Source organism: Conger conger, chromosome 5 (genome assembly GCF_963514075.1).
Source record: "Conger conger chromosome 5, fConCon1.1, whole genome shotgun sequence".
NCBI classification, from domain to species: Eukaryota; Metazoa; Chordata; class Actinopteri; order Anguilliformes; family Congridae; genus Conger; species Conger conger.
This window is the reverse complement of record NC_083764.1, coordinates 22,298,312-22,323,693: the sequence shown is the minus strand read 5'-3', so window position 1 is coordinate 22,323,693 and position 25,382 is coordinate 22,298,312. Positions and strand designations below refer to the sequence as shown.

The following is a 25,382-nucleotide window of genomic DNA, read 5'->3' as shown; positions in this document are numbered from 1 at the left end:
GAAGATTCTGTATAGTACTCAGAATGCGTCACAGCTATCATTACATTACATTAATGGCATTTTGCAGACACTCCAGAGCGACATACAGTTGATTAGACTAAGCAAGAGACAATCCTCCCCTGGAGCAATGCTGGGTTAAGGCAGGGTTAAGGCCCAATGGCTGTGTGGATCTTATTGTAGCTACACCAGGATCGAACCACCGACCTTGCGGGTCCCAATCATGTAGCTTAACCACTGCACTCCAGGCTGCCCCTATTATATTGTTATAACGTCATATTATAATGGTTTCTTTGAAATAAGATAACTACTGGAAAGCTCTGAGCATTGACCTCCCATGTTGGAGCCATGAGTTTAGTTCACAACGGACTCAGCATTTGAACGTTTTCGCAGAGTGATTTTGAATGGTAATGAAGCAAAGTAGCCGGATGACCATAGCCATACAGGAATATTGTGGCTGTCTAACCAATCAGAATTGAGTATTTATCCAAGCCATGGTATATATTTCCAGATTAACATTTTTCTGTGTTAGAAAGACTGAAGCAGCATCAGCTGGTTTGGAAAGTCTGTGGAAGCTTCACCACATGCCAAATTTAGCAGAGCACCTTGAAAGTTTATTTCCCTGGGGCCCTCTGTGACAGGGAGAAACATGTATAATTTGAATGGAAGAAATACTGTCTTTCGACAGCGTGGAGACCTCAGCTTCACCTTACAGGAAACATAGCATCCACTGTCCATCTGCGGAAGCTTAATTAGACACACATGTACCAGTGCATGGCTTGCTGGTCTGTTTTGCTTCCAAGGGACCCAATCTATGAAGGACATTGACCAGAAGCACACAATGACAAAAATAATTGAGGTGCAGTATCACCCATGTGCTGGCTAAAGACCTCTCTCATGTCTGTAGTTGCACATACAGTGGTTTCAGAAAATATTCAGACCACTTTTTTGTGTTGTAGATGTAATTTTAAATGGATGTAATTTTGGCCCATCAATCTACACTCAATAACCCATAATGACAAAGTGAAAACATGTTTTTAGACATTTTTGCTAATTAATTCAAAATCTTAAATTTTATTTTATTCATTTATGTAAGTATTGTGGCACTCCAAATATTGGTCATGTGCATCCTGTTTGCATTTACTATCCTTGAGATGTGTGTAGAACTTGATTGGAGACGCCTGTGGCAAATTGAATTGATTGGACGTAGTTTAGAAAGGCACACACCTGTGTATATACTGTAAGGTCCCACAATTAACACTGCATGTCAGGACAAAGATCAAGCCATGAAGTCCAAGGAACTATCTGTAGACTGCAATGGAAGAAGTTTGGGACCACCAGGACTCTTCCTAGGGTTGATTGTCCGGCCAAGCTGAGTAACTGGGCAAGAAGGGCCTTGGTCATAGAGGTGACCAAGAACCCAACAGAGCTTCAGAATCCTCGACAGAGATGGGAGAACCTGCAGGAGGACGACCATCTCAGCAGCACTCCATCAACCAGGCCTTTATGGTAGAGTGGCTAGACGGAAGCTGCACTTGAGGAAAAGGCATAGGAGTTTGCCAAAGAGCATTTAAAGGACTCTGAGAGTGAGAGGAAAAAGATAAAAAAAGACAGACACCTGTACTGCACATGAAAGCTGTATACAAAAAGTCTCAGACTTCGCTGTTGTCTGCAGTGTGAAAAGAAGTGGCTGGCAACATCGCACGTTTTGATGGAAAACCAGGGATGTCTACACTATGCCGAATTGGCAGTGGGGTTCCCAGCATGAATGCGGCTGATTGCAAATGATCGGCCATTTAAATTGGGATGGGAATTGGAGATGAGAAGAAAAAGAAGAAAAAAAGTATACTGTTTGGGGTTCATCCTCTCAATTTCTTAGTAGGAAGAGCAGCCTGGTAGCTTTGGCAAGGTCATTTCTGAGGCTTTAGTGATTAAGGTGTAGTAGTAGGTGAGGGGAGGTGAGGGGAGTAATTTATTTTGTGTCACTTTTCCCATGGATGCAATAATCTGAGCTGCCAGTAAGCACACTATTTTCATCCTTTTTGAGAAGCATTGGCAATTTATCCTGTACAGTAAAGCTTGCTGGATCTGACTACCCGATAAGCCAGAGAGTGGGATGGCTAACAGGTCCAACCGGCCGCGACCGGATTCAAAACTGAAGGTATTGGCTCGATTTCAGATGGGGTGGGGTGTGCCATTCCCACAGCTGCTGTCCATGTCAGTGAGAGGATTATTTTGGATTATTTGAAACAGATTGATATGTGCACAGTGCCAGGGTATGCATTTGAGAGCTTCTCCTGCGACACAGCTCGCATGACAATGGGGGTTTCTGCTCAATGCTTGTGATGCTTTTTGATTTTGGTTTTCAGTTGGCCATTCAATGTTTCAGGCATTGCAAATGTCACATAAACATATGTTTCTGTCAGACACCAGGACTGAAGAACCAATTGCAATGAGGAAATACGCTGAATATAAGACTTTATTCAGGACAGGTAAGACCCTTGAAGAACCTTGAGCAGACAGCGCATGGTCTACACCGTTGCTGTCAATGAGCCGGGGGGAAAGTGGGGGTCTGGCAGGAGGGGTAAGTGGGGAGGTGATGAAGGGCTTGACTTGACATGTGAAAGACACAATGGACGCGGTGTCGATGGGAGGATGAGTCGAATATCAAAGGGGCTGATGACTCTGGTGATGGTGCAGGGGCCGATGAAACGAGGGGCTAATTTGGGGGAGGTAGTGCGGAGAGGAATCTCCTGAGACGAAAGCCAGACCCTTTGTCCCACTTTGTAATGGGGAGTGGGCCATTGGCGACAGATGACATTTTTTAATCTTGCTGACGTTACGCAGTAGTGTGGCGTGTGCCCTCTTCCATGCCCGTTATGCGCGATGAACAAGAAGTTGGCCGATGGGAACTTCCATCTCTTTCTCCTCCTCTGGCGAGAGAGGCAGTTGGTAGCCCAGGCAGCAAGCAAAGGGTGACAAGCCAGTGTAAGAGACGGGAAAATAATTGTAGGCATAGTCTACTCTGGGAAGTGAGTCAGCCCAGGACGTGGGTCCACCATACAGCGCAGACACTTCTCGAGTTTCTGATTCAGACGTTGGTCTGGGGGTGGAATCCAGCTGGACCTTGGCCCCGATGAGTGAGCAGAAATCCGACTGGCGAATTGGGGCCAACCGTCTGATGTGACATCCAATGGGAGATCATGGGGGCAAAAGTCGTGCTGGAACAACAGTTTGCCGGTTTATTTATATGAAGGTAGCTTGGGGAGGGCAACAAAGTGGGCAGACTTGGAGAATCGGTCAAAGATAGAGAAAATCAGCGTCATACCTTTGGAGGCGGCTAATCCGGTGATGAAGTCCAATGCTACATGAGACCAAGGGTGACGAGAAATGGAAAGAGATTGCAATGCTAGCCTTGCCCCCGGCACATTCTGGGTGACGTCATGCTTCATTAACTGCCACCAGAAGCCAAGGAGACAGGAGGACCCCAGGATGGCAGGCAAGGAGGGAGGAGTGTGCCCATGAGAGGACCTGAGACTGGACAGGAACAGGGACAAACGAATGGGAACGTTACCAGCAAAGGATTGCTTCTGAGGCCATTCTCCACGGTGTAGGTGATTTCCAATTTGTCCAAATGAGCAGGTGTGTGTAGTCAGGAGAGGGCGTCTTGCTTGATATTCTGGGATATTCAGGACGATAAATGAGGGTAAAGTTAAAGCGGTTAAACAGAGACCAGTGGGTTTGGCGGGGGTTAAGTCTTTTGCCAGAATGTACGTATTCCAGGTTATGATGATCAGTCCAGATGACAAATGGAATAGAGGGACCCTCCAACAGGTGGTGCCATTCTTTAAAAGCCAGTTTGATGGCTAGTAGTGCTCAGGTGAAGTGCCGCTTCTGGTCTTGAAATGCCTGTTTGGCTTCATGGGACCAACAGAAAGGAACTGTGAGAGAGGCGGCCGCAGAATTGTAGTTTGGTATGAATCTATTTTTTGTGAATTTGTGAAACCCAGGAAGTGTTATAGCTCTTTTCTGTTCATGGGAGGCAGCCACTCCACTACTAGTTTTGCTAGTTTCAGCAGGGTCTATTTCCAGTTGGCCTTTGAAGACCGCAAACCCCTGAAACTAGACGGTTGGCAGTACCCTAGTTTTTCTACCTTGACAAACAGTTTGACAGTTTATTTTCCAACAGGCGCTGAAGGACTTGCTGGATATGTTCTTCTAGGGATTCAGAAAAGATTAAAATATCATCCAGGTAGACAAAGACAAAGCAGGAGATCAGTCATTGATCATAGCCTAAACGGCATTAACAGGTATTCGTAGTGACCCTTAGGGTTGTTGAAAGCAATCTTCAGTTAATTCCGTTAATTTACACCGGTAAATTAATTGAAATGACAAACAGGTGAATGAATGAGAGAGCTACGGAAGGAGACACGAACACAGGGCAAGAAACATAAATGCCAAAACATAAAACAGCACAGAATATGACAGTTTCACTCATGTCCCTGATCATTTCTGTTTTAAACAAATTGTTTTCTATTGCATGAATTAATTATTTATATTAACTGTATTTCCTGATTTGCTTAGTTTGAGAGAAATCACTGAATAAGAAAAATATGATATTTTTAATCATGGCTCTAGGAAAGTCACAGGGTGTATAAATAGTAATGCTTGCATGCGATGCTCATTACAGGTTGTGACTGTGAAAATATGGTGTTAGAAGTGTCTCTTTGGAGGCACAAATTCCTCTCTGCTTCTCAACATATTTCAGGCAGCTGGGTACTCTTCCATATTCAAATCCCAAGTGGGGGCACTGCCATTGTACCACTGAACAAAAAGTACTAACCCTTTATTGTTTCAGTAAAATATCCCCTGGTCCATATGTAAATGTAGCTGCATAAGTTTCTTCGAATAAGAGCATCTCTAAGCAAATTAATAATGTAAAATAATGTAATATGGCTGATGCTAATTTTCCAGCTGATGTATCTGAATGGGCCCCAAGTCATGTTGTTTTGAAGGACTGATTACTCTGGTGGTACTTGTGGTTAGCCCACTAAGTATATAAGTAATGTTGTTTTTTTAAGCTCATGAATCTAGGAAGCAGTGAATACTCTTTCTCAGTCTGGCCGGGAGTGCTACTGTAAGATAATGAATACAGTAACCATCCCCTTTGGGTCCTCAAGTTTGAATGCTGCCACGCCCAGTCGCCAATGTGCTTTATGGACCTGAGTCTATGGGTCCTCGAGCGACCTGCATTTTCTGTCCTTTAATTTATTCATTCATATTTTATTCAAACAATACAGTGCATTTAGGGGTTTGGTTCTGACAAGAATGAGACTAAGACTGATTCAGTACAAATGACTCCTTGTGCAACCTGAAATCACTTGCAGTTGTAAAGATCACCTAAGGCAGTGCATTTTTTAAAAACTTTTTTTAACTTTTATTGGAACTGTACACGTACAGCATAATGGTCCAGTACCAACCGATATAGTGGCAGTGTGTTATTGACGGTGCATTGTAGACATTGCATTGGAGAAAGCTGCAGCTTAAGAAGAATATACAGTACTGTGCAAAAGTTTTAGGCAGGTGCGAAATGCTGTAAGATAAGAATGCTTTCAAAAATATAAATGTTAATAGTTTATTTTTTATCAATTAACAAAATGCATGAACAGAAGAAGTGAATGAACAGAACAAAAATCTAAATCAAATCAATATTTGGTGTGACCACCCTTTGCCTTCAAACAGCATCAATTCTAGGTATACTTGCACAGTTTTTGAAGGAACTCGGCTGCTAAGTTGTTCCAAACATCTTGGAGAACTAGCCACAGTTCTTCTGTGGATTTAGGCAGCCTCAAATGCTTTTGTCTCTTCATGTAATCCCAGACAGACTCGATGATGTTGAGATCAGGGCTCTGTGGGGGCCATACCATTACTTCCAGGACTTCCAGAACTATGTTTGAGGTCGTTGTCCTGCTACAGAATAAATTTGGGGCCAATCAGATGCCTCCCTGATGGTACTGTATGATGGATAAGTATCTGCCTGTACTTCTCAGCATTGAGGAGTCTATTAATTCTGACCAAATCCCCAACTCCATTTGCAGAAATGCAGCCCCAAACTTGCAAGGTACCTCCACCATGCTTCACTGTTGCCTGCAGACACTCATTCTGGTACCGCTCTCCAGCCCTTCGTTGAACAAACTGCCTTTTGCTACAGCCAAATATTTTGACTCATCAGTCCAGAGAACCTGCTGCCATTTTTCTGCACCTCAGTTCCTGTGTTTCCGTGCATAGTTGAGTCACTTGGCCTTGTTTCCATATCGGAGGTATGGATTTTTGGCCGCAATTCTTCCATGAAGACCACTTCTGACCAGACTTCTCCACACAGTAGATGGGTGAACCTGGGTCCCACTGGTTTTTGCCAATTCTGAGCCGATAGCACTACTGGACATCTTCCGATTGCAAAGGGAAGTAAGCATGATGTGTCTTTCATCTGCTGCAGTTTCCTTGGCCGACCACTGCATCTACGGTCCTCAGCGTTGCCCGTTTCTTTGTGCTTCTTCAACAGAGCTTGGACAGCACATCTGGAAACCCCTGTCTGCCTTGAAATTTCTGCCAGGGAGAGGCCTTGCTGATGCAGTTGAAATACCTTGTGTCGTGTTGCTGTGATCAGTCTTGCCATGGTGTATGACTTCTGACATTAAACTGTCTTCAACAACCTCACCTTGGAAGCAGAGTTTGGCTGTTCCTCACCCAGGTTCCTAACCCTTTTACACAGCTGTTTCTGTTTCAGTTAATGATTGTTTTTCAACCTACATATTAAATTGATGATCATTAGCTCCTGTTTGGTATAATTGGTTAATCACACACCTGACTACCTACAAAATCCCTGACTTTGTGCAAGTGTACCTAGAAGAATTGATGCTGTTTTGAAGGCAAAGGGTGCTCACACCAAATATTGATTTGATTTAGATTTTTCTTCTGTTAACTCACTTTGCATTTTGTTAATTGATAAAAATAAACTATTAACATTTCTATTTTTGAAAGCATTCTTACTTTACAGCATATTTTCACACATGCCTAAAATGTTTGCACAGTACTGTATACTTGAACCCTGTGGGATAATTTGTCCTCTGTACTTGGCCCATCCTAGTTACTTGAAATGAGCAATGAGTAGCCTCCATGGGGCACCCAGTGAGCAATTTGGGGTTAAGGGACTGGCTCAAGGGCGCAACAGCTATGCTGATCTGATCATGGCTACACTTAGGATTGAGCCACCAACCTTCTGGGTCCCAGTCATGTATTTTAGGCACTATGCTACAGGCTGCCCTAGCAGCACATTCCCACAGGTTTTATTGTGAGTGAATGTAAACAGAGATGTATGTCCATGCTGCATCGCCACACAGGCTGTGGGGATTGTTTTTCTTCCTTTAGAGGTTGCTCAGTGAGACAACTCTGCATGATCCCCTCAACTGTCGTGGAGCAAGGCTGTCAAACAAGCGGCCAACATCCTACTGTTCAGCAGCCGGTTTATCAGCCTGCTTGCTGCCTGGCGCCTCATTAAGTTTGCCTATGTGGAGGAAGGTTGGCCCGTCTGTCAGGATTTCGATCCGACACTGTGCTCCACTGCGCGTAGAGATTTAGAGTTTGGGCTTCAGCAAGCAAATGCCTTCTTCTTATTCACTAAACTTTAAATCTTGCCTCACAGACTTGGGTGAAATACTTAAGTGTTTCGGATTCAAATACGTTTCTGTACTTTATTCATCTTGCCTGGTGCAATTGAGACACTGAAGAAGACCAGAAGGTGTTTTTGAGAGTATGTTGTAGGTTCCAATATATCGGACAAGTTCAGTGAAGCATAGAAACATATTTGAATCCAAAACAATTATGTATTGGCCCAGGTCTGTTCCCACAACGCATAATAAAAATGTATCTTACACCAGAGATTTAGGTACAGGAAACCATTGTAGTGTTTAAAATGGAGGACATGAATCAACATTACTTGAGTGATACACACCTTATTGGGATATAGCTGATTGGCGCATCTCTGTTGCTGTGGCAGCCCCAGTCACAGGGGACCAGGGGTGTCCTGGTGCTGGAACAGGGAAGGCGGGTGGAATCCTTTGGGATTTGTTCACCTGCACACAAGGAATGCCGCCAGGAGGGCTGGCTGTTTATTTTGGGGATTTAGTTGTTTTTCCGATGGGCCACTTAGACATATAGCACAGCACAACATTACACCTGGTGACTTTGCCTTCATTTTGAGTATTAGACCTACCTGCCACCTGTCATTTGTGACTGCTGTTTCTGGCAGTTTGTACCACATTTTGTTTGTGTCATGCGACACTCGTAATTATGCCTTTAAAATAAAATATCCTACTGGAAATGCAGTCGCAAGTTTGAGCCTAGCTAAGCTGAGTATTCCAGTATTCCTTGTTTGCGTGGGGCAGGTGAGGAAATAGCTATAGTGGAGATATGGGATTTGGGGATCTGTGATCAACCTTCACAGATGTGGTGGTGACTTGAGTGATGGGCGAGGGGGTTCTGCTTCTGTTTGTCATTGGTTATATGTGGGATCTGATTTTTGGAATATGTAAAAAAATATTTGTTCATACAGGCCCCAAGAAGGGAGGCAGAGCACGATTGGGGCGTGGCCCTGGGGACCCCCGGTGCCGAGGTCACCGGCCACGTGCAGATGGTGCAGGGCATGACACGGCCCCCTGCCCCGACTCAGGGATCCTCCACCACTGTCTCCTTCTTTGCCAGGTAAGAACGATCCCTGCGCCCCTTGGAGGCATATCATGTGACCTACTCCCAGAGTCCCCTGGGTTTGACACAGCCAGCCACATTCAGAGAACACGTCTCTATAGGTTTTCTCTGGGGGTTGAATGTGGTAGATTTTCCATCTGTTGTGTTCTGTGCCTTCTAGAAGGCTCTGTTATGACAGAGCTTTCACTGTAGTGATGGGAAAGCTCCTTGAAGACCAAAGTGGGTGGAACCATTGTGGTGTCATCATTTACAACTGTGACTTAAACCAATCGTGGCCAAGGAAATGAAAGCCTTCTGAATGGATTATGAAAGTAATTGCTTGCCACTGCATGGTAGCCTTGCCCATAATGTCAAACATGGAGCTTCGCTCTACCACTTCTAAATAATGACATACTCCATCGCATATAATGTCATGTGTACTGTCTGCTTGAAGGCAGTAATTAGTGAAATGAGAAACAACAGAGAGAATGTGTTGTGCAGGGGAAGTTGGATGATGCCACTTACCTAGTGAATGAGTCAGGATGCCACTTACCTTGTGAATGAGTCAGTAAGTTCATGTGTGCATGAGTGAGTGAGTGCGTTTGTGCTTGCAAGTGTGTGAGCGCTAAAGGTCGAGAAGTTGCCCAAAGCTGTAAACATAGTTTATGTGGGAGCTTTAAACTATCGAGAGAGAGACATTTTGCACAAGGCCACCAATCATTCCACAGCAACAACCTAACCTCCCGCCTCCACAAGGGAGAAACAAATGGCTGCCAATGCCCTTTTTGGGGTCCTTGATGACAGCCGCTATTATGACATCACAAGTGACACATCTCTAGGGCAAAATCAATACTGGCAATAATGGCGTATCAGTGCGGGCAGCCTGTAGCGTAGTGGTTAATGTACATAACTGGGACCTGCAATGTTGATAGTTTGGTCCCTGGTGTAGCTGGGTTAAGTTCTGCTCTGTTGTTGGGCCCTTGAGCAAGGCCCTTGAGCAAGGCCATTGCACCAGGGGGATTGTAAATGCGTAATGACTGGCATTTATATAGAGTATCAGCATTATATCCAAAGTGCTGTAAAATTGATGCTTCTCATTCCCCCGTTCGCACACACACTCACACACCACCGGCGATTGGCTGCCATACAAGGCACCAACCGGCTCGTCAGGAACAATTGGGGGTTAGGTGTCTTGTTCAGGGACACTTTGACACACCCAGGGCGGCAAACCTTCAATTACCAGACAAATGCTCGTAGCTCCTGAGCTAATGTCACGGATTGTCTCCTGCTTAGTCGAATCAACTGTAACTCACTTTGGATAAAAGCATCAACCAAATAACATACCGGATGTATTTCGGTTTAACACTAACAAAAGATTGCTTTCCATTTGAAAATTAAACCTGTTGACTGCTCTCTGTTGACTGCCTTAATATGCACACTTTTTAAATACAAGAGATGGTTTCCCAGCCTATTCTTCGTTTTTCCACTACAGATAAGCAACTAATTTCTGCTTTCGGCTAATTAACCAGATGCTGCATTTCTCTGCACCCCACTAGTCTTTCAGCAAGTATTCAACCAGCTTTACTGATGTTAATTACTCAGGAGGATTGCAGGGGAAGTGATATCTAAACTTACTACTTCGTTTTCTGAGCTTTTGCAATGCATGGAGTGTAATGGTGTCAGCGCCAATGCCACAAGCTCAGCCCATGGCATCAGGGTCCTCTCTCGTGCCTTTGCTCCACCCAGCAGGGAGCCAAAAGCCGTGAGCAGAAGCTCCACACCTGCTGTGTCTCTGAGACGGGGGTATAGACAGTTATTGCTGCAGGGCCACAGCCCTGTGAATTTGGGTTAAGATTGATATGGCAGGTAGCAGAAAAAAACTAGCTGGTTATTTTATGCTATTTCTACGCTTTGAATTGATTGATTCGGTCTGCAGCATGTCACGCGTTTCCACGGTAACTGCGGCAGGGAGAGGTGAGGGTGGAACAGAATATATCCGCACTCCCTGGTAACACTTGAGTTTTTTGTGACTTTTCCCCAGTGCAATGTTTGCATGTGTGTTCTGTGTATGTTTGCGTGCATGCGTGTGTCTGTGTGTGTGTGTGCAGGTATGTGTGTGAATGCGTTTGTGTATGGGTGTGTGCACACGTGTGTGTACATGCATGTGTGTGTGTGTGAGTATGTGTGTGTACATTATGTGTGCATGTGTGTGTGAATGCATTTGTGTATGGGTGTGCGTGTGTGCACATGTGTGTGTACATGCATGTGTGTGTGTGTGTGAATGCGTTTCTGTATGGGTGTGTGTGTGCACGTGCATGTGTGTGTGTATGTGTGTGAATGCGTTTGTGTATGGGTGTGTGTGTGCACGTGTGTGCACATGCCTGTGTGTGTGTCTGTGCATGTGTATGTGTGCGTATGTGTGTGTGAGTATGTGTGCGCACATTATGTATATGCATGTGTGAGTGTGTGTCTGTGTGTGTGTGAGAGTATGATTGTGCGCGTTTGATTTGCATGCTCATTTAATATGGGTGCATGATCAAAAGTCTCCTCAGTTCCGGACATGAATAAAACAGAATGTGACAGCGACGTCCTCCAACTCCACAGATCTTTTTGAACATTTTCACTGTTCTTTGAAGGATGAGATGCACTCAGCCTTACCTTTGAACCATCCCATGAGCGCTACTCAAATTTTACTTTAAGTTTTTCTCCAGAAGCTCCAGAAGCGGAGCACTGTGTCCATCCATCAAGAGAGCCCCTTTCCCCCAGCCTGCCGTTGCCACTTGCCTCGAATGTGATGTGATGTGAACTAAAAGCTTCCTCTGCTCAGTTCATAGGTTGGGGTGCTGCTGATGTTCATAACCCATAAGTTATTAGCTATTATGGGTCGTAACTAATTCAATAAACAAGATTTTGTAATCCACTGTTTGAATGGGGTGTTAAAGTCACCGTTTGTAAGTCTTTTCCAAGGAAATTAATAATGCAATTTAAAGTGGATCCCTTAATCGTTTACGGTCTGCCCTTTGGCTGGTTTATAGAGGAGAGAGGAATGTACAAAGGCTTCCTCTGGCATCTTTTGGCAGCTGCTGTTTAATCAGTGGTTTCCCAGCAGCCAGTGGTCATTTTGCGCTGTCCTACCTGCCAACCATGGACTGCAGAATAAATAAATAATAACAGAAAGCTTCTTTCCCCATGGAAAAACAAGATTCATTTCACTGTGCACCTTTATAAGTCATCATTGTCTCTCAAACACCAGCTATTATGGACAGGTGGTGGTTTCCTAAATCCCCTTAGAACGGCCCAGATGAAAATGTGGAGGGCTTGTTGAGTGTGGTTTAATCTGCATTGGTCTTCAAATAGGTTGCCATGGGCTGACATCTGCCAGTGGGGCTGCAGTTAAAACTGTTGAGAACAAAGGCTTCCTTGCTCGATGGTTGGAAAGCATTATTTGTTTCTGAGAGGTATTCACTTGTCCCCAGGGTTGCAGTAACATTGAAAGTTCCTTGAAAGATATTCAGAGTCAGAGTTCAGTGGAAGTGATAGCTGATGCTCATAAACCTTATTGTGAGTATAGCTATATTGTGCGGTCAATGTCCTCTGACCTTTTTCTGAACTGCAGTGCAATTGGTTAATTTCAGTGAGTTATGGAAAGCAAATGGACTCATGTTTGGCTTCATTAAGTTCACTCTATCCCTGAAAGGATCTAGCAAACTCTGTGGATCGCACATATGAGCCCTGTGGTTTGACTTCCTTTCTTGTTTTTAGAGCCTGTGGCTTACTGTCATGTATTTCACAAGTACACTTACATTACACGTAAGTAAAGGTAAAGCTTTTGATAACTCTTGATAACTCTTGATAACTGCCTCACCCTGGCTCCACAAGTATCCTCCACTGCCAGAACCTGCAGGTTCTTTCTGTATAATATACGCCGTATCCGTCATCTCCTGACTGAGAAAGCCACCCAGCTCCTAGTCCAGGCGCTCGTCATTTCCCGCCTGGATTACTGCAACTCCCTCCTAGCTGGTCTCCCAGCATGTGCCATCAAGCCCCTCCAGCTGGTCCAGAATGCTGCAGCCCGCCTGATCACCAGTCAGCCCAGGTCGGCTCATGTCACTCCGCTTCTCATTGGCCTCCACTGGCTTCCTATTGCCGCACGCATCCGTTTCAAGGCCCTAGTGTTGGCATTTCAGGCTGCTAAGGGGACTGCCCCACCTTACATACAATCCCTGATCACTCCCTACTCCCCAGCTAGACCACTCCGGTCTGCCAGCTCTGGTCGCCTTACGGTTCTCTCTCTACGTGCACCTGGCGGTCGAGCTGCACGTTCATGCCTGTTTTCTGTTCTGGTTCCTCAGTGGTGGAATGACTTGCCTACCACTGTCAGAACAGCAGAATCCCTCCCACTATTTCGACGCAGACTCAAAACCCACCTTTTCAAACTCTACCTTAGTCCTCCCTCCTGATTTTCCCCTGCCCCTCCTTTCTGATATCCCTATCCTTGTCTAACCCCCCCCCCCCCCCCCCCCAAAAAAAAAAATGCACTTCTGATGAAAACTATGTTTAGAACAGCATTTCCTGTGTATTTTGCTAGTTTCTGGATGTGATGCTCTGACTTATGGTAGAACCTATGCACTTGTAAGTCGCTTTGGATTAAAAGCGTCTGCCAAATGACTAAAATGTAAATGTAAATGTAAATGTAAATGTAAAGCAGTAAAATGATTTATAGTTCTGCTTATTTTTAAGACCTCTACTTGTCCCCATCACATTTTATTGCCCAATTTTACCACTCTGAAATCCACTTCCATGTCAAACACTGCAATGCTCTTAAAAGTTCAGAGCCACCCTCCCCCCCCCACCAGCTTCTAAGAGATCATATTCAGTTCACATACAGTACCTGGGTGGATTGCGACAACAGAGGTGTGGATTTGAAGTACTGGCGTGGCACTTGCCGTCGAGGGACGAGCCTGTTGCACAGGGAGATGGATGTAGTTATCAGCTTTGCTCCATCATACTTCTGCTGCCCTCCTTACTGTCTCGGTCCCCAGAGCATTGAGATAAAGTAGGATGCATTGTATTCTAACCTCAATAGTGGAAAGAAGTGGGGGGAAAACTCAAAAAGAACAGAATACAGCTGATAAAACCCTTTTAGTCTCTCTCCCTCAATTCTGGGATGACATTTTCACTTTCATTTTTGAACTCTAATTTGAACATCTTTATTTTTCATTCAGTTCTAACTGTTTTATGTATTTTTTTGGCTTGATGGTAGAATTCCTGCCCTTGGGGAAAAAAGCAGTTTGGAAGGAAGCAAAAACGATGAAAGCTGAAGGTGATTTATTTTAATGTAGGCTGACTCCACCTGGTTCTGTTTAATGTGTTCCCCCCTCCACCCCACCCTAAACACACATTCTCTTTTTCTTTCCTATGCACACACACACACACACACATGCACGCACACACTCCCACACACGCACACAGACACACACGCACGCACGCATACACACACACACAGACACACACACACACACAAACACACACTTTCACCTCAGGATTTTCTCATTACACCAACAAACACAGGATGTCACCACAAGTGATCAATTGTTTTTACATTTCATGTGGCACTTTCCCCACACGCTATTCTCCGTCACCTGAAGTCAGCCCCTTGGCAAGAGAACACCGAACCTACTCGACCCTCGCCCATGGTGCTAAGATGGGCGTGGACAGGTAGAGGCTCGTTAAGTGAACATGCAGTCTGGATGAGATATTTCCCAGTGTAATTAAAGCTAATGAGCTGAGCCGGCGTATCACGTTGTGGCAGGACGGATCAATCGCGTGCCATAATTGGCATCCCGGACTGGCAACAAGTGAATGGAGTCGCCAAGGCCGGGAGCTCTCTAATTACACCATCTGATCTGGTATTATGAATTTCCCTCGCTAGCCTCGCTGCATTTACATGAAGGCAAATTTTTTGCCTGGTTAAGCAAATGTAATGATAAGAAGAAGAAGAAGAAGAAGAAGAAGAAGATGAAGAAGAAGAAGAAGAAGAAGAAGAAGAAGAAGAAGAAGAAGATGGAGATAACAAAGAAAAAGCACATTACAAGTATATATTGTAATGTGCAATGAGTGAAAAAATGTGTACCAATTTCTGCCTTGGTACAAATTAAGTAAAAAGGGAGGGGGTAATAATTGACAGCCTCTGTCTCTTCCCTCTTGGTAAAATGAGTATTTGGGGAAAAGGGATCTGAAGACCCTTTTTCTCATCTTGTGGTGTTGGAGAAACCCCCTTTGGCAGACACTGCATGGATGCAGGTTTTTCTCTGAAAGGGTTTTAATGAGGATAGCTGTTTCCCTCTGGCCCTCTGTCAAAAGGGCATTGAAAGAACATAGGCAGTGGGAACTGAACCCTGCAGGGAGGAACAAGGAGAGAGACATGCTCACTGTTCTCCCCATAATTCCAAGTGGTCACTGTATGTACAGTGCAGTCCATTTGTGCAGTCCATTTGTAAGTATTTGAGCAGTGGTACAATTTCTGTTATGTTGGTTCTCTACTCCAGCACATTATATTTTAACTGATACAATGGATATGAGGTTGATGGTATGAAGTGCAGTCTGCCACCTTTCACATCACTTTTTATACATAGTTCCCGATTTTAGGGGGGCAAAAGTAATTGGACAGTTGGCTTACCTGTTTCTGTTTAGTCAGGTGTATCCAATTGATTCCTTAGTGCAAACATAAGCAAGCTTTCAGTATCTAGACTCAAGGACCAGACTTGTGCCAATGACAGTCAAGGAAACTGTTATGAGGCTCAGAAATAAGAAAAAAACATAGGCCAAACAATAGGCTTACCAAAATCACTAAATCTGTATAAATAGCAAAATACCTCCCAAATTAATGGTCAAAATGGGGGGAATGGTAAGGCCGTAGGTGAGGTGAGAGAGGATGCTGGGCGGTATTGTTTTAGTGCAGGATCTGGTATTGAATTCAGACTGAGCCAGTTCTGATCTTGCATCTGACTCATGTATTGAGTCTTATGTATTGAACTTAAATGATGACATCATGTCCTTGGTTTGTTTGTTTGAGAACTATAATGGTCAAGGGCATGTATTTTTAGATGGGGGGGTAAAAAGTAGTACATGAGTCCTTTGGATGTTTAAATATATCTTGTATTTCTTGTCTTCTTGATATATGTGTAGGTATACATACATACATATTGTACATACAGTACATACTCTGCATTGACACATTGTTTTGCTGTTGAAATAACCAGTATGTCGTTAAAGTGCAGACTTTCAGCCTTAATTTAAGGGATTTACATGCATACTGGGCAAACCGTGTAGGAATTACAGCCCTTATTACACAATTTTATTGGACCAGAAGTAATTTGACAAGTTAACACAAACTGAAATAAAGTCATCATATTCAATTTTGTTTAATAAAATATGATGACTTTGCAAATCTGACCCATAGACATTGCCAGATGCTGGGTATCTTCCCTGGTGATGCTCTGCCAGGCCTGTACTGCAGCCCTCTCCAGCTCCTGCTTGTTTTGGATGCTGTTTGCCTTCAGCTATTGAAATGTATGCTCAATTGGATTGGGGTCAGGTGACTGACTTGACCAGTCAAGAATAATCCTCTTCTTGGCCTGAACAATGTGGGCGATTTTAGCTTAGGCGGTAAGAGCAGTCGTGTGGAAGTTGGAGGGTCATCGGTTCGAACCTGACCGAATACACATAACCCACAACGGCTCTTGATAAGCTGGTTGGTGCCTTGCATGGTAGCCAATCACTGTTGGTGTGTGTCTGTGCGTGAATGGGTGAATGAGGAGCAGTTATACAGTGCTTTGGATAAAGGCGCTTTATAAATGCCGACCATTTACCATCGTAAATGCTGCAAGATAATGTGTCGTCCAATCAGTTTTGATGTATTTGCTTGGATTGGAGCAGACAAGATGGTTCTGCATACTTTGGCATTCATCCTGCTGCTGCTATCATGTTTGACAGATAAGATGGCATGCTTTGGATCATGAGCTGTTCCTTTTTTTCTCAAAACTTTTCTCTTTCCATCACTCTGGTACAGGTTGGTCTTCTATGTCCATAACACTTTGTTCCAAAATTCTACAGCTTTTTAAATGTACTTTTTTGCTAACTTCAACCTTGCCATGGGTTTGCAGCTTGTGGTGAATCCTCTGCGGTTATGATGTCGTAGCCTGCTCTTGATGGTCGTCTTTGACACATCTACACCTACATCTGTAAGAGTAGTAGGTGATCTGTTGAACAGTTACAAAAGGATTTTTCTTCACCATTTAAAGGGTCCTTCTCTCATCCACTACACTGGTCTTACCGTTGTCTACCAGGTTATTTGCCATTTCTGAGCTGATTGATTTATTCAGATTTTTCAGCCTAATGACTCCACAGACTCCAAATGTTGATGGCACTCCTAGTATTAACCTTTTTCTAGCACTTTTATGCAAGAACTGTCCAAGAAACATTTAAGCATTGGTTCCTATGTATAAAAATGGCTGCTATTCCTACAGTGTTCATCCAATATGGATGTAAAATTAAAGCTACAAATCAGCATTTTAACTTCATAATAATTGTTTTATTTGAAATTTCATGTGATGGAGTACAGAGCCAAAACAACAAAAAAACAGTCACTCTCTAAATACTTACAGACTGCACTGTACATACATGCACTAAGAAAGAGACTATACAGGTAACAAACAAAAATTAAAATGCCAATGTGACGTCATTTAATAGGGAACTGGCAGGAACCGCATGAAATCAATACAAGCTCTATTATCCATGACATACTGTAGAGTCTACCGGTGACGAAATTCTGCAGGCGGAATATGACACCACTCCTCCACAAGAAAGTCAATCAGCGCACACTTATTTGCTGGAAGTGGGAAATGCTGTCTCAAGCATTGTTTCAGAATGAAATATAACTGATTGACTGGGTTCATAGCTGGTGGCAGAGAAGGTATCGATGGATCATAACAGTGTCAGGCTTGTGAAACCCTTGGTTGTCCACTAGTGCTTTGTGGCCACTGTTATTTTGAAATGCCCTCTTTTCTGCATGAGTGAGAGTCTTTAAAGTGAGGTGAAATTCATACACTATCATTAAGTAATTCATTACATTTACCTTGCCTTCTATCTTCTATAGGTTACATGTAATGCATTTAATTCCTATTAGGTTGAAATTAGCATACTAATTCTTACGTGTGAGAAATTGAGACCTATTTTACATACAGAACCTGTATGCTGCATGCTCTATTTTTTAAACTCCATATGGGTATTCATTTTCACCAGTTTCTCTCAAGGAGCGGCTGCATATGTTGGCACCGGCGTTAGTCTCGTTCTGTGAATCACGTGCGCGGCTCATGACAGCCTATGAATAATGCATTTCTGACTTTTACTTTAGCACCTAAGCAGTGCGTCTGAGCCTGCATGCTGTGAGGCGCACTAAAGACGTGTGGGGAAACTCACTCCTCTCCATCTCCCCTTGTTAACCGCACGCATAAAAGCCACAGCGAAGCATAGGCTGCAACGCTGTGAGAAACGTCAGAGAGAAAAATGTTTTTTGTATTCGTTCCACTTTATTAAAACAATATTTTCCAATTTCTGCCCATCTTCTCTGACACAAAGGCCTGTTTGATCCACCTGTAATGACTTTCTTTCGCAAAATATAAAAGATAACCCCTCAGAACATGCCGAGTAATGTCTCTTGCTATTTTACCAATTGCTTGAAAGAGTCAGAAAGAGAATTATGCACAAACTTTCTGTGATGCTTCCCATGCTGCAAAGCTCTGTGTCTCAGCCTCTCCATCTCTCCCCCCTTCTCCCCCTCTTCTCCAGCCAGCCAGGGATAAATTTAGAGTACCACTCACTATGCATACTAAAGCATGTGTGTTGTTAATGGCCTGGCTACTTTGTTCTCATCTGACCTGCATTTCTCTGTATTTGTATGTGTGAGACCATGTCAGAATTAGGGCAATTCAGACTCTTGTTGTAAAATCCAGCTATGCCAGCTTGAAAATTGAGCTGGTCAAGCTGGTCATTAGCTGGTCTAGCTGGGTATGAGCTGGTTAAACAGCTAGTGCTGGTAGCTTGTCTTAGCTGGTAGCTGGTCAAACTATGTTGAGCTGGGAGCTGGTCTGAACTGGTCAACCAGCTAAACCATGTTGAGCTGGGAGAACTGGTCAACCGGCTAACAGCTGTTTCAAAACCCAGCTTGAGCTGTTTTTGTTTCAGCAGGGACAGCATATGGTTGCTTATGGATTCTTCAGTCCTTGCCACACCTAGTGTTATCATGTCCACTAGCAATGCAGGTGGGGAATTTGGTTTGGTTGACTAGCTGCTATTTCCGTCTCAAGGCTCCCTCATGCTAATCTCGCAGTGGTAGTTCAAGTGCTAAACACAGTCCAGTTTTCTAGCCAGGGCAAGTCTAGAGAATGCAGTTGTTGTTGTGCTGCTACTGCTAAATGTGTACCCACTCTACTGTTATACAGAAAACAATGTCCATGGCTAAATGTCCAGTTAACTGCTATCTTGATAAAATAATTAAATTTTTTGTTGCATTTGCCATCACATGGCCCTGTTTGTGCATCTTGTCAGATGCAGGAATCTGGTCTTTTTTAGTCAATGCTCCACAGATTGGAAATTCGCTTATAATATCTTTATCTCAATATCGTATTAAACCCACATACCATCTACATTATGTGAAGATTACTGCATCTTCTTGGCTTCGATTCCTTCAAACATATCCAACATGGCTGATTTGTCATTCGTTCCAACTTGGAGACTGTCAGGAGAAATATGCGTCATTCCAGGCTAGGCTTCTTGCATCTTGCTCTGGCTTAGTGCCTGTCGTACAGAGACTGACTCTGTCATTATGATTCACCCATGCATTTCTGATGGGTGATGATCTACATTGATACACTGAGATCAGACCTGGGTCAAATACGTCATTGTTTTGGATTCAAATACTTTTCTGTCCTCAACTTGCCTGGTGCAATTGAGCCAACCAAGAGGACGGGGATTGGCACTTTTTGAGAGTATTTCATAGGTTCCAATACACAAGCAAATGATGTATTTGTCCCAGGTCTGACTGAGATAAGGAAGTATAGAAGGCAACTGGTGAAGAGAGTAGCCACTCAACCCTATGAGTGACATAAGTCATGTGATGCCTTTTCAGACACTACTAGCAGGCCACTGGAGGCAACCTATCCCAGCAGCCCTGAAAAGAGTTGCGAGACGCCTTGAGGAAACATATGCTAATTTACATATGCTAATTCGTCTCACTTTCACCTGCACCCTGTCTCCCTGTCTCCTGTCTTGTGTGGTGTGGGGGTACGTTTTCAGCTGTCAGGGCCGCTCAGGGAGATAGAAGCACAAGCACTTGGACAGTCCAGAGGGTTAGAGTTGAGCTGAGCTGGCTTGCTCACCACCATACCGTCTTTGTTCTCTACAGTTATTCATTACAGTTGTCAATCATCAATTTATTCCTTGTCTGTCTTCATTCCATTTTTCAGTTAAATTCAAATAAGCTTTTCTGGCATGGTAAGGGTACTCTTACATTGCAAAAGCCTCCTGACATTACAAACAGACCAAATAGGCAATATCAAACTGAATTGCAATACATATACCGAAGAAATAAATCATATTCTACATCCATAACACATACAATTGGTAACTCTTTTAATTCACTTATGTACCATTTTTATACTGAAGAAGCAATGTCACTATGCCTCTTGTTTAAGCATCTATAATATCTCTTAAATCTCCTTCTTTACATCTTACCCTGACCATCCATTCTGTGGGCTACCTCCAAATCCATTGCTCCCATTGTAGATTTGTATGTTATATTTGTATAATTACATTTCAGCCCTGGTTGAGAAGTGGTTCACATATGGTTGTTCACACATGCAGACGCACTAACCAAATCTCTTTGATGTCCGAGACTGAATAAGAAGTGCGGGGGGGTTTTCTTAGCTCATGAAGATTTCATGAGATTGCATACAGTATGTGTGTGTGTGTGTGTGTGTTTGTGTGCGTTCATGCGGAGTGTGTGCAGAATGTGGGTCTACGGATTTTGACTGTGCGTAGCAGGCATAGTGTAGTGTGTGTGGAATCATGTGTAGTGTGTGTGAATTTAGTGTGTGTGTGAAATGTGATTATGCAAGGCAGTTCACACGGCGGTGCATTGATACCTCAACTGACAGACAGACGTGGGGAGAAAGAGAGAGAGGCGAATAGAGTGAGAGAGATGGAGGAGAGGGAAATGGGGACAGCTGGACGGCTGCCAGTGTTTCTCAGCAACAGCGGGATCGGGACTTGGCGATTCCCCTTGCGCGCCTCTGTTTTTGTTCGCCCCCCAGGACTCGCCCCTGTGTGTGCGTGTGTGTGTGTGTGTGTGTAACGGGAGAGAGGAGCAAGTGCGTCTCACAGGGGAGCCACATAGCCCTCGGAGCAGCAGCGTCACAGCAGAGCTACAGTGGGAAGGGTTAACTGAGAGAGAGAGAGAGGGAGAGAGAGAACAGAGAGAAAGAACAGAAAGCCGAGCTTACCTTTGCATTGAAGAGACCGGTGGAAGGACTCAGCTAGTGAGAGAGGCAGAGAGGGAGAGAGAGGGAGAGAGAGGGAGAGAGAGGGAGCGAGAGAAACAGAGACAGGGTGAGGGAGAGAGAGAAACAGACAGAGAGAGAGTGAGAGAGAGAGAGAGAGAGAGGGAGAGAGAGAACAGAAAGCCGAGCTTACCTTTGCATTGAAGAGACCGGTGGAAGGACTCAGCTAGTGAGAGAGACAGAGAGGGAGAGAGAGGGAGAGAAAGAAACAGAGATAGGGTGAGGGAGAGAGAGAAACTGAGAGGGAGAGAGAGAGAAACAGGGAGAGGGAGAGATAGTGAGAGAGAGAGTGAGAGAGAGAGAAACAGGGAGAGGGAGAGATAGTGAGAGAGAGAGTGAGAGAGAGAGAAACAGAGCCAAAAGAACAGAAAGCTGTGCCTACCTTTGTGGAAGGACTCGGATAACTAGGGACAGAGCCACCGAGAGTCGCAGCCACCTGTCGTATAACTGCACGAGACAGAGCTCGCACGGACCAGCGGGGGGGGGGCTGCGGGGCGAAGGGAGGGGGGGGGGGGGGGTCCCTCGACCTGTGACAGATGTGCTGCCGTCTCACCTCTCGGCTGCTCAACTCCTCCAATAACTTTCCCAGCGTGCCCTCACCCCTCCGCATCACCACCTCTCCCCCACCCCCTCCACCCACCCACCGGCGTCGACGGACGGTGGAAATGTTTCAGCCCACAACGTGCCTCAGGAGTCGCCGTGGTAACCGGGGAAGCCCTTAACGAAAGCAAGCGGGGTGAAGCGAACCCCCCCTCCCCACACCACCTCGAATTTCGCCGGTCGTCTCTGAACACACTCACGCGCGGGAGCTATGGAACACTCCGGATATAAGACGTGATCGGGAATCGGTTGCTGTTTGCGGTCCGGCGATGAACTCTGCTTAAACATGATGGACTGGAAAGAACTGTAAGTAGATATTGGGTGGTTTAAAGTGCTTCCTGATCTGTGTGTTCTTGCTCTGTGAAACTTCATCCGTGCTGTGTGTTCAGTGCACCTCTCTCACCTGGCTCTCCGGCATAGCCTGTTCCCCATAGTGCACAGGTTTCATGCCTCCCCCTGACAGGATCTGGCGGTCTGGCGGATAGGTGTGTCTTGACACAAGGATTTTTTGGCTGGCTGCCGTTTGTTTCCGGGCAGCAGTGTGGTATAGTCAGAATTTTAAAGGCAGGCAAAATTCCTGGGTGGGGCTCTGTTTCCTTAAACTAGGTTCTGTACCTGAGACTATATTAAGTAAAATACACTGATATGGCTGAATAATATGTAAATGGAAGTTATTTTGTGGTATTTTAATTAGAGAATTAGTGGTTCTCTGTGGCATTTCTATGTGTGTAATAGGAACAGGTTGGTGCTTTTTATGTGCTTATATACCGTTTTTATACTGAGTGTCTCTTAAGATGCAATGTCATTGTGCTGTTTAGGCACTTATCTGAAAATCTATTTGGCTCACCTTCAGTGCTGCAATGCTGCCAGCTCAGGAGGAGAGGGTGTGGTGCTGTTGCCGTATCTCGCCGATTTGGGCATACTTGGTGAATAAGGGACTAGGGAGGGCTTTGTCACATATATTACAGACAGACAAACAGATGGACGGACAGACACACACACACATACACACACTTGCACACAAACCTCCATCTGGACCCTTTATTGAAACAGTAATTATTGTGAGATTGTGCTCTTAAGCTGTAGAGGAAGGGGGTCCTGGCAGATGCCCCGGCGTCTAAAGACCGCTGAACAGGTCTGAATACTGCAGCCTCACACTCATTATAGGGCTTTGCTTTAGCGTTCAGTCATTGCTTCACACCTCTCTCTTTCTCTCACTCTCTCTCTCTTCCCCCTTTCTCTCTCTCTCATTTCCTCTCTCTCTGCTCGCTTCTCTCTCCTTGCCCCATCTCTCTCTCTCTGCCCCCCCCTCTCTCTGCCCTTGTCTCTCTCTCTGCCCCCCCTCTCCCTGCCCCTTTCTCTTTCTCTCTCTCTCTTTCTGCCCCCTCACTCTCTCTTCCTCTCTCTCTGCTCTCCTCTCTCTCCCTGCCTCTCTCTCTTTCTGCCCCCCTCTCTCTCCCTGCCTCTCTCTCTTTCTGCCTCCCTCTCTCTCTCTTCCTCTCTCTCTGCCCCCCTCTCTGTCTCTCTCTTTATTTACTTCAAATTCAAAACTCTTTATTGGCATGAAATACATTTGTAGATATTGCCAGAGCATGCCCACAGAAACAGGAATAGAAATACAAACAACATAAAATACAAATGCAAAATAATGCGTTCTAATCTTGGAATATTTTTCACAATGTAGGAGAAAGTGAAGTTTGAATCTGAGCAGTGCCTCTCCCATGTCCCTGGGGGTGACATTGAACCCCCCTTTCCACTCAAATGAAAAACAACATGCTATTAGGTTGCATATATGTGTTCCGAGAGACATCCAAAACAAATGATAAGCACCTTTTTGTCTGACACTGGTATTTGTCTTATCTCCCAGTGATCTATATACTGCCCCTGCTGGTGAACAGAGAGAAGTGTGTTTACTTGCTTTAAGAAGTGCTGGATTGTGCAGAATGAAATCCATCCTGTTTTTATTTTCTTGAAAGTGTGCATTTGGGGTCAGTTTGAGCCACATGCGAGCCACAAGGACATTTTTCACACCTCTAAATTGGATGGCAATTACAGAGACCAACTGGTGAAAAGGGGGGATTCCTGGTAAACTCAGTAATGAGGAGATTTTGACTGTGGGGATGTTTTTACCGTGTCCATTAATTAGATCATTTTGCTTTTGAAAAGCTGAGTCAGTTTATTGAGCCTTTAATCTTCTCTGTTCAGTGCACATGGGATGCAGTGCTCACCGAAACGACCTCATTGTGGATGTGAGGGCTTAGATTTCACATACTTTAAGTCTAATGTTGCAGTGAATTTTTCTCACAAAGATAATTACATAATAACATAAAACAATAACTTTTTCTTCCACCCCTGGGACAGTCAGAATAATTTTAAAGATGGGTTTACGTGTGACAAAATCGAAGCAAATGATTAAACGAGGTTCCTCCACTTTCATAACATTCACATGCCGTTACCATTGCATGCCAAACACATGGATTGGAGCTTGAACACTCTGTTTTGACAACGTCAAGGAAGGTGAGAGGTGAAATAATTTGAAGAAACTGGAGCTTGACTGGAGCTTGTTTCATACTGCTAGAATTTTTGTTGTGTCATATTTCATGAACTCACTGTCAGGTCATTCTGGCAGTCTGCTGTGGTGACAGTTTATTGATTTACTTTTTTGTTTATGCATGCCCATCGGCCAAACCCTCTTCCCCAGATGTGTAAATGCCACCTAAATGACACTTAAAAGTGAAACCATTAGAATGTGTTGGATATACAAAGTGATTATAAACTGTGAGGGCCATTTCCTCGTGACATGTTGAATATTGTATTTGAGGTTAATGTTCTATTCGTATCAACTAATTTGAAATTTCATTATTGCTTAATTGGTATCCACACAAATTAATTACTGTGTAATGAGTCACAAGTCCAGTGATGGGGATAGCCTATAGCCTAGTGGCTAGGGTACATGACTGGGACCCAGAAGGTGGTTCAAGCCCTGGTGTAGCCACAATAAGATCCATGCAGCTACCGGGCCCTTGAGCAAGGCCCTTAAGCCCGTATTGCTCCATGTGGGATTGTTCCCTGCTTAGTCTAATCAGCTGTAAGTTGCTTTGGATAAAAGTGTCAGCTAAATCTTGAATGTTCATGTAACATTTAATGATCACTCCTGTCTTCAATATGATATTTCTCAGGGTCATTAAATCTCCAGGAATTGTGTCTCCAGAACTTCTTGTGAGTTTCTGGTAACAGGGATAGATATTGAGCCTGAACCATAACTGAAAAATGTAATGTGATTGGTATTGAACTGCGGAGATGCTTGCACATTCTTACCGTTTGCTGGCATCCATTATTCAAGCTGAAATATTAATCAAATCACTGCAAGTCTCTCATATGCTCTGCTTGATATTTGATTTTGAGCCCCAGTATGTACTGTAAACC

The 25,382-nt window shown here is 44.3% G+C and overlaps 1 protein-coding gene across 1 annotated transcript in view; it reads left to right on the top strand.

The window, feature by feature from the left end:
- Positions 1-22,168: 22,168 nt before the first annotated feature.
- The window catches only part of LOC133128699 (kinesin-like protein KIF26A), a 38,938-nt gene continuing 35,724 nt past the window's right edge, over positions 22,169-25,382 (top strand). Inside the window, exon 1 of the mRNA XM_061242416.1 lies at positions 22,169-22,262. Within this exon, the coding sequence (XP_061098400.1) occupies positions 22,243-22,262 (20 nt within the window). The 5' untranslated portion in view covers positions 22,169-22,242. The remainder of the gene's footprint in view (positions 22,263-25,382) is intronic.